The 10,432-nt window shown below is 40.5% G+C and overlaps 2 protein-coding genes across 2 annotated transcripts in view; both read right to left on the reverse strand.

The window, feature by feature from the left end:
* Positions 1-1,359: 1,359 nt before the first annotated feature.
* On the reverse strand, positions 1,360-3,795 carry LOC135567704 (stonustoxin subunit beta-like). The gene is made up of 3 exons (XM_065014975.1): positions 3,613-3,795; positions 3,328-3,374; positions 1,360-2,934 (listed from the first exon to the last, which is right to left on the reverse strand). Exons 2-3 carry the CDS (start codon positions 3,347-3,349, stop codon positions 2,381-2,383), a joined length of 576 nt encoding a protein of 191 aa, XP_064871047.1. The 5' UTR covers positions 3,350-3,374; positions 3,613-3,795; the 3' UTR covers positions 1,360-2,380.
* A 3,239-nt stretch (positions 3,796-7,034) lies between these two features.
* The window catches only part of LOC135567705 (NLR family CARD domain-containing protein 3-like), a 16,804-nt gene continuing 13,406 nt past the window's right edge, over positions 7,035-10,432 (reverse strand). Inside the window, exons 2-5 of the mRNA XM_065014976.1 lie at positions 9,943-10,027; positions 9,593-9,821; positions 7,446-9,215; positions 7,035-7,159 (exon numbers count right to left, since the gene is read on the reverse strand). Of these exons, the coding sequence (XP_064871048.1) occupies positions 7,777-9,215; positions 9,593-9,821; positions 9,943-10,027 (1,753 nt within the window). The 3' untranslated portion in view covers positions 7,035-7,159; positions 7,446-7,776. The remainder of the gene's footprint in view (positions 7,160-7,445; positions 9,216-9,592; positions 9,822-9,942; positions 10,028-10,432) is intronic.

The following is a 10,432-nucleotide window of genomic DNA, read 5'->3' on the forward strand; positions in this document are numbered from 1 at the left end:
AGTCCCAACACCTTACCACTGCTACACCTGACTATCAGCAGAGTCCCAACACCTTACTACTGCTACACCTGACTATCAGCGGAGCCTTGTCTGGCAGCGAAACAGGTCATTCAGCCTCATTTACTGCCTTTAAAAAAAAACATATCCGATTCGGCTTAAAAAATGTGGTTTCTAATGACAATTGAGATGTACAATCTATGGCATAATGGGACCACAAGCGGATAAGAGGCCATCTGTAATTTCGCTTAAGACATTAATGAGCGAGCTAGGACGGACGTAGTCACTATAACTATTTGTTTAGCATTTTTTAAATGTACAGCGACACAATTCATAATGTGGGCCGTTCTTACAGTGTTCTCCCTGCACACCAAGTCAGGACAGTAGGATAAATGACGGGGCATATAAGCAGACAATGAAAGCTCTTCCAATATTCAATGATTACATTTCTCTAAAACAGGTTATATGCTACATGTGCACCACCAAGTCTGAACAGTAGGTGAAATTAAGATGGGTAAAAAGACTGAATTATTAGGGTGAGGCACATGGGCTACTAACATCTTACTACAGAACATACACTTAGTATTACTTTCTTAGCTACGGTATACATATCTCCCTGGCATATTACAATATTTATGCAGCAGCATAGAAAACAGTTTTGGACTCACCTTGTTGTGCTGTGCTCACTTGAACAGGAAGTTGGCACGGCGGTCCTTCGTGGGAAAATTGTGTCATCAAAGCCTGGAATTTTCTGGATTTATGGTGCTTTCAAAACAACTGGAACTCAGACAAAACAAGGTCAAATCATGATGAGGTCATTGAGCTTCAGGTCGTTTCTCTAGAAAGAGGATTTACAATTCAGAGTTGGATGACCGTTCAACACGTGTTGTTAAATTAAATTTCCAACTTGTTGTGTTTATGTCCATGAGCACCGATATGTTTTGTCTATTATTTCTCATCATATGATTTGCCAGTAGATTTCCACTTGATTCATGATGATGACTGTCTAGCTTGCTATAGCTAAGATTTTGAAGGTATGATGTAGACATGATCAGTCCAATCAAAGCTACTGTACATATGTGATTTGACGTCATTTTATCTGTGGCCAATGACTTTGAGCCTTCTTGGATGGGCATTTCTAATGTAACTCTATGGCAACACACAAGGGGCTAGAATTCTCGAGGTCTCCCCTTAGACTTGGAGGTGACGTAGTGTCCCCATGGGTGACAGAACACTGAGTCAATCAAGGCGCAACGCTTGTATTTTCTGCTGGCTTGCCCCACCACCACTAAAAAGCACTGAGCTGGGCTGAAACACCTGCTTTTTTTTTAGTTGCCTTACTCAAGAAATCAAAAAAGCAACCATGTTTCTATAGAGCTTTATTAATTCAATGATATATATATTATACAATTTTACATTGTTTGCAAACTGATATGTGTCACATATTAATGCCAAAATAACATGCAAAACAAGCAAGCCACCATTTTTGGGTGGGATTTGATTTATGTTGGTAAAGATTTGGGGCTCATAACAGCTCCACCTGCCCTGAATCACTGCACCCATAAGTGATTCGTTGAGAGCCCTGCAATAATGAGGCTGGTCGACCCCACACTCTTGGGTGTTGGGCCAAGAGCTCTGACATACAGAAACCAACAGAGGTCTCATATAGTAAACCTATAAATGCTTAGTCATGGCTGGTTCCACCACAACTGACTCAATGTGTCGAACCAACACATATCTAGTGGATGAGGTGGCCAACTAGTCAGAATCCTCTGTGTTCTCCTACGAGAACCAAGAACAGTTGGTTCTTAGAATAGAGGATGAGGAGAGACTTTGTTCGGAACAGACAAGATGTGAATTAGTTACAGAGTTATGTGAAAACAGCAATTTACACAACCAGAGTAACACGATTGTACACACCTATCATTTATATTAACCTTAAAGTAATGCTACTACACATTTTTTTATACCAAACACCCTGGATAGAGAGGTTTACACACTAGAGAGATATTCATACCAAACACCCTGGATAGAGAGGTTAACACACTAGAGAGATATTCATACCAAACACCCTGGATAGAGAGGTTAACACACTAGAGAGATATTCATACCAAACACCCTGGATAGAGAGGTTAACACACTAGAGAGATATTCATACCAAACACCCTGGAGAGAGAGGTTTACACACTAGAGAGATATTCATACCAAACACCCTGGATAGAGAGGTTAACACACTAGAGAGATATTCATACCAAACACCCTGGATAGAGAGGTTAACACACTAGAGAGATATTCATACCAAACACCCTGGATAGAGAGGTTAACACACTAGAGAGATATTCTACATTGTTGCTCCAGTGTGTCATACTGAACATGACCCTGATTAGAGTGAAACATCATGTTGTGTTTGACACAGAGACACTGAGTCGCCATCATACCAAATATGAATCCCTGGATAGATGGGCTCAGTGAATGTGGAGGTGAATGTGATCAGGTGGGTCAGTATGTCAGAGGAGGCTCTATAGAAGGACAGAGTGCCGGCTGGCCAGTCCAGATACACTCCTACTCTGTGGGGGCTGGAGGAGGGGACGTCTATGGTAGTGGGATTATTATTGTGCCAGGCAATGTAACTGTTGTCAGAGCAGTTCAGACTCCAGGACTTGTCATTCCATCCAAGATAACAGTCCTTAACCCCTCCTCTCCTGCTGATTCCTTTATATGTCACTCCTATATCAGCCCTTCTCCCACTCCACTCTACCTCCCAGTAACAGCGCCCAGTCAGACCCTCTCTACACAGCACCTGTTCACAGTCCTCAAATCTCTCTGGGTGATCAGGATACGGCTGCTTCTCTGTCCTACATGTCACCTTTCTGTTCCCCTCAGACAGAGAGAGGAGTCTGTTTACTGTGTTTAGGTCCAGTGTGAGATCACAGACATCTGATGGATGAAACCAGACACAATATTAGAAATCATCATCATTTCACATTAGAATGTTAACTCACTTTTCACTAATTCATTTAATGTAGATGTTTCTAGGTATCAAAAGGAGAAGTTAAGGTAACTTGAGACTTGTTGAATGATTATATGTTATACTGTATGGTAATATAAAACACACTTATTCCCATTAATTACACACACACACACACACGCACACACACACACACACACACACACACACACAGTCAAAGCAACTCTTTGGTATCCCTGATTTCTGCTTCTGTAGAACTACAGCTGATATTTAATATGACCAAGTAAGTAATGATGGTGGTCTTTGACTTTGACTTAACTTGAATTAAGACTTATTCTTAGTAACATTCAGTCAACACTCACATTTTCTAAGCCCAGGTTTCATTGTGTACTCTCCACCATGTTCCACACTGTAGCGGTAAGCAAAAGAACAGACAACAGACAGTCATTGAGTGATACACCTGAACACACACACACACACACACACACACACACACACACACACACACACACACACACACACACACACACACACACACACACAGTCATCATATAACTTTATCCAAGTGGTGGTCAGAATGTTTGTCTTAACTAGCCTGATAAGTCAAACATGTCAGATATGAACATTGACATAAACCCTCTACATACTTGAGTTTCTCCAGTCTGCAGTGTGGATCCTCCAGTCCAGCAGAGAGCAGTCTGACTCCTGAGTCTCCTGGGTGATTGTAGCTCAGGTCCAGCTCTCTCAGGTGTGAGGGGTTTGACCTCAGAGCTGAGACCAGAGAAGCACAGCCTTCCTCTGTGACTAGACAGCGTGACAGCCTGCAAAGAGTCAAATCATATTAAAATCACACTGATATTCTTTGGTGGTGAAAATTGTGGCAGTATAAATTTTTTTGAAAATGGAGAGGCAGTACATTTGTTTCTAAATGTGCAGGTACATCAGTGTCCTGAAACCTGCCATATCTATTCATAAATGAATGTATCATTATTAGAAATAACAAATTATCAAAGTATTGCCTGCAGATAGAAAAATGTTTAGTACAAATATTATAGTAGACTGACCAGACCAGTTTAAAAGCAGTATCAGTCAAAAGACAGACAGTGAGGAATCAGATTTAGATTGTATTGAGTATACAGTCCACACCATATCTATTTAGACAGTGAGGAATCAGATTTAGATTGTATTGAGTATACAGTCCACACCATATCTATTTAGACAGTGAAGCTAACATTTTAAATATTGTAAGTAACTTTCTATCTAAGTGAGTAGATAACATGTTTCTAAACAATAATACATGAATCCTGATGATGTTACAGAGGCTACAACAAAACATGCTAACCTCTCACCATTACCAATAACAGAGGCTACAACAAAACATGCTAACCTCTCACCATTACCAATAACAGAGGCAACAACAAAACATGCTAACCTCTCACCATTACCAATAACAGAGGATACAACAAAACATGCTAACCTCTCACCATTACCAATAACAGAGACTACAACAAAACATGCTAACCTCTCACCATTACCAATAACAGAGGCTACAACTAAACATGCTAACCTCTCACCATTACCAATAACAGAGGCTACAACAAAACATGCTAACCTCTCACCATTACCAATAACAGAGGCTACAACAAAACATGCTAACCTCTCACCATTACCAATAACAGAGACTACAACAAAACATGCTAACCTCTCACCATTACCAATAACAGAGACTACAACAAAACATGCTAACCTCTCACCATTACCAATAACAGAGACTACAACAAAACATGCTAACCTCTCACCATTACCAATAACAGAGGCTACAACAAAACATGCTAACCTCTCACCATTACCAATAACAGAGACTACAACAAAACATACTAACCTCTCACCATTACCAATAACAGAGGCTAGAACAAAACATACTAACCTCTCACCATTACCAATAACAGAGACTACAACAAAACATGCTAACCTCTCACCATTACCAATAACAGAGACTACAACAAAACATGCTAACCTCTCACCATTACCAATAACAGACTACAACAAAACATGCTAACCTCTCACCATTACCAATAACAGACTACAACAAAACATGCTAACCTCTCACCATTACCAGTAACAGAGACTACAACACAACATACTAACCTCTCACCATTACCAATAACAGAGACTACAACAAAACATGCTAACCTCTCACCATTACCAATAACAGAGACTACAACAAAACATGCTAACCTCTCACCATTACCAATAACAGAGACTACAACAAAACATGCTAACCTCTCACCATTACCAATAACAGAGGCTACAACAAAACATGCTAACCTCTCACCATTACCAATAACAGAGGATACAACAAAACATGCTAACCTCTCACCATTACCAATAACAGAGACTACAACAAAACATGCTAACCTCTCACCATTACCAATAACAGAGGCTACAACAAAACATGCTAACCTCTCACCATTACCAATAACAGAGGCTACAACAAAACATGCTAACCTCTCACCATTACAACAAAACATGCAACCTCTCACCATTACCAATAACAGAGGCTACAACAAAACATGCTAACCTCTCACCATTACCAATAACAGAGACTACAACAAAACATGCTAACCTCTCACCATTACCAATAACAGAGACTACAACAAAACAAAACATACCAATAACAGAGGCTACAACAAAACATCTAACCTCTCACCATTACCAATAACAGACTACAACAAAACACTAACAACAAAACATACTAACCTACAACACAACATACTAACCTCTCACCATTACCAATAACAGAGACTACAACAAAACATGCTAACCTCTCACCATTACCAATAACAGAGACTACAACAAAACATGCTAACCTCTCACCATTACCAATAACAGAGACTACAACAAAACATGCTAACCTCTCACCATTACCAATAACAGAGACTACAACAAAACATGCTAACCTCTCACCATTACCAATAACAGAGACTACAACAAAACATGCTAACCTCTCACCATTACCAATAACAGAGACTACAACAAAACATACTAACCTCTCACCATTACCAATAACAGAGACTACAACAAAACATGCTAACCTCTCACCATTACCAATAACAGAGACTACAACAAAACATGCTAACCTCTCACCATTACCAATAACAGACTACAACAAAACATGCTAACCTCTCACCATTACCAATAACAGACTACAACAAAACATGCTAACCTCTCACCATTACCAATAACAGACTACAACAAAACATGCTAACCTCTCACCATTACCAGTAACAGAGACTACAACACAACATACTAACCTCTCACCATTACCAATAACAGAGACTACAACAAAACATGCTAACCTCTCACCATTACCAATAACAGAGGCTACAACAAAACATGCTAACCTCTCACCATTACCAAAAACAGACTACAACAAAACATGCTAACCTCTCACCATTACCAATAACAGAGACTACAACAAAACATGCTAACCTCTCACCATTACCAATAACAGAGGCTACAACAAAACATGCTAACCTCTCACCATTACCAATAACAGAGACTACAACAAAACATGCTAACCTCTCACCATTACCAATAACAGAGGCTACAACAAAACATGCTAACCTCTCACCATTACCAATAACAGAGGCTACAATAAAACATGCTAACCTCTCACCATTACCAATAACAGAGGCTACAATAAAACATGCTAACCTCTCACCATTACCAATAACAGAGGCTACAACAAAACATGCTAACCTCTCACCATTACCAATAAGAGACTACAACAAAACATGCTAACCTCTCACCATTACCCTCAAATAAAAGGTGACATTCTGTACTGTCATCTAATATGAAACATTCTATCTCAAATCCTAAATGCTGGAGCAAAGCACCACATTTAAAACTGTAAGCTTCACTGTCCAAACACATATGGTGTGGACGATGTGTGTCTGGTAAACACATGTGGATCTGGTGAACAGTTATCACTTGTTGACCAACTACAGGAATACTGACCTCAGAGTCTCCAGTTTACAGTGGGGATTCCCCAGTCCAGCAGAGAGCAGCTTCACTCCTGAATCCTTCAGGTCATTGTTACTCAGATCCAGCTCTCTCAGGTGTGAGGGGTTTGACTCCAGAGCTGAGACCAGAGAAGCACAGCCTTCCTCTGTGACTCCACAGCCTGACAGCCTGACAAAGAGATCATCATGACTTCACAAACACACTGTTAATTTAACACCAGTAGTGTAGAAGGACAATGGCAGATGCATTTGGTTAATTATCCAAAACAACATATAGATTCATCTTCCATCTGCTAGAATTGTGTGGTCATTTTGTTATAATAATGTGAAAATCAATGCATTTATTCAATATGTTTTTCAATATAAAATTATATACATATTATAATACATATTTTTCTCTGAACTGAATATTTCTTCCTGATGATTAGTTCTTATATGTCATTTTATTTACTCACAGAACAGCTCTGGAGGCTTTGACCACTGGCAGCAGCCTCAGAAGACCTTCCTCTGATCTGGAGTATTTCTTCAGGTCAAACACATCCAGCTCCTTTTCTGAAGTCAGCAACACAAAGACCAGAGCTGACCACTGTGCAGGTGACAGGTTGGGTTCTGAGAGACTTCCTGATCTCAGGTAGCTTTGGATCTCCTCCACTAGAGAATGGTCATTCAGTTCATTCAGACAGTGGAACAGATTGATGCACCTCTCTGGAGAGGGATTCTCCCTGATCTTCTCCTTGATGTACTTGACTGTTTCTTCATGGCTCTGTGAGCTGCTTCTTGTCTTTGTCAGTAGACCTCGTAGTGCTTCTGATTGGACTCCAGTGAGAGGCCCAGAAGGAAGCGGAGGAAAAGGTCCAGGTTTCCCGTCTCACTTTGTAAGGCTTTATCCACAGCACTCTTGTAGAAAGTAACTTCAGGCTTGTCGTTTGTTTGCAGTTTGTCCATTAGATTCTCATTGTTGTTGATGAATGAGAGGAACACATATACAGCAGCCAGAAACTCCTGAATGCTCAGATGAACAAAGCAGTACACCTTGTCCTGGTACAGCCCACATTCCTCTTTAAAGAGCTGTGTGCACAATCCTGAGTACACTGAGGCTTCATTGACACCAATGCCAGCCTCTTTCAGGTCTTCTTCATAGAAAATCAGATTTCCCTTCACAAGCTGTTGAAAAGCCAGTTTTCCCAGTGACAGAATGCTCTCTTTATCCCAGTGTGGACCTGTCCCTTCTTTCCCAAGATACTTTTCATTCTTCTGTTTGGTATGAAACTCCACAAGGTGTGTGTACATCTCAGTCAGAGTCTTGGGCATCTCTTCTCTCTTATGTTTCAGCATGTGTTCAAGGACTGTTGCAGAAATCCAACAGAAGACTGGAATGTGGCACATGATGTGGAGGCTCCTTGATGTCTTTATGTGTGAGATGATTCTGCTGGCCAGGTCCTCATCACTGAATCTCTTCCTGAAGTACTTCTCCTTCTGTGGGTCATTGAACCCTCGTACCTCTGTCACCTGGTCAACACACACTGAAGGGATCTTATTGGCTGCTGCAGGTCGGGTAGTTATCCAGAGGAGAGCAGAGGGGAGCAGATTTCCCTTGATGAGATTTGTCAGCAGAACATCCACTGAGGTTGACTCTGTGACGTCCCAACAGATCTTGTTCTTCTGGAAGTCTAGGGGCAGTCGGCACTCATCCAGACCATCAAAGATGAACAGAACTTTGTACTTGTTGTAGTTGGAGATTCCTGATTGTTTAGTTTCCATTGAGAAGTGATTAAGAAGTTCAATGAAAGTGTGTTTGTCCCCTTTCATCAAATTCAGCTCCCGAAAAGGGAATGAAAATACAAATTGCACATCCTGATTTGCTTTTCCTTCAGCCCAGTCCAGAATGAACTTCTGCACAGAGACTGTTTTTCCAATGCCAGCGACTCCCTTTGTCAGCACAGTTCTGATAGGTTTGTCTTGTCCAGTTAAGGGTTTGAAGATGTCGTTACATTTGATTGCAGTCTCTGGTCTTGCTTGTTTCCTGGTTGTTGTCTCAATCTGTCTCAGCTCATGTTCATTATTGACCTCTCCTGTTCCACCCTCTGTGATGTAGAGCTCTGTGTAGATCTTATTGAGAAGTGTTGGGTTTCCTTGTTTAGCGATCCCCTCAAATACACATTGAAACTTCTTCTTTAGATTAGATTTGAGTTCACGTTGGCAAATCACAGCAGGATCATCTGAATCTAGAAATAACACAGAGGATATTAATATTACGTCTGTTTTAATGCCTACTGTATTGTAGGACTGTTATAAAGTTTTACATTATAATAATTTATTCTCTTAACTGACTGTATAAATGTGTAAATGTTTTCATAATGCATTACAGACTGGTGTGACTGATTATATTATTATTGGTATTATTGATGGTATTATTAATGTTCTCTCTCTCTAAATGAATCACCACAACACATCCCTGCTGCTACTTGATGAGGTCACTAGGTGTTGTGTTAAGGCTGCTACAATATCATTGAGTTACACAGCTACTTTAGCTGTACTTTAGCTTAGCTACAGCTTTTAAATGTTATAAAACAGCATTCAACATGAGGCAGACAGATCTTACATTTCTCCAGTGTGTCAGCAAGCTCCTTCTGGTTCATTTTCCTCAGGATGTGCAGTGTGATCTTCAGAGCCCCCTCTCTGGCACTGCTCTCCTGCTTCTCATCTTCAGGGTCCACCACTTCCTTATCCTGCTTCTGACTCTCAAAGCCTTCTGGGACTTCTGGACTAAGAATCCTCTTGAATATCTTCAGCTCGTTCTTCACAAATGTCATCATTTTCTCTTCAAGCATCTGAAATAAATAAAGTAAATAAGTTAAGCAAGAGAATAAATGATTTCACATTAATGCATGATTGACAGATCAACTTTACTTGAGGTAAACAAAAACAAATGTACACAACAGGACCACATACACTGAATATGGAGTCCAGGTCTGTTTGATGACTCTGCGAAGACTGACCACTGAGAATCTCTGACTCTGATCTCTCCTGTTGTTTTCTGTGGACAAAACATGAGATTACATCTCCTCATCCAGGGAGTACACACACACACACACACACACACACACACACACACACACACACACACACACACACACACACACACACAGGGAGGGAATGTTGTGTTTGTTTAATATTGTTTTAGGACTATGCAAATGGACAAAATGATTAGCCTATTGATTATGAAAACAACAACTAGAGACAGTGTTGTTTAACTCACTGACCAGGACCCATGAGTTCTTCTTACCTTTGTTCAGTAGAAAAGTCTCCCTCTCTAAACACTATAGGTTGCATCCATAGACCAGTCACTCTTCATGGACACACAGCTGGGAACAGGGGTGGCTGGTCTCTCCTGCTTGATTGGTCTTCAACACAACAGAGACAAACATTACATCTCTCATCT

The sequence above is a fragment of the Oncorhynchus nerka genome, unplaced genomic scaffold (genome assembly GCF_034236695.1).
Source record: "Oncorhynchus nerka isolate Pitt River unplaced genomic scaffold, Oner_Uvic_2.0 unplaced_scaffold_1872, whole genome shotgun sequence".
Taxonomy (NCBI): Eukaryota; Metazoa; Chordata; class Actinopteri; order Salmoniformes; family Salmonidae; genus Oncorhynchus; species Oncorhynchus nerka.

Excerpts from the sequence above, each read along its gene's own strand:
- LOC135567704 (XM_065014975.1), bottom strand. The coding sequence starts at position 3,349 with ATGAAACCTGGGCTTAGAAAAT. Across the intron at positions 2,935-3,327 it reads GAAACCTGGGCTTAGAAAAT|ATGTCTGTGATCTCACACTG; the intron begins GTGAGTGTTGAC and ends TTCATCCATCAG.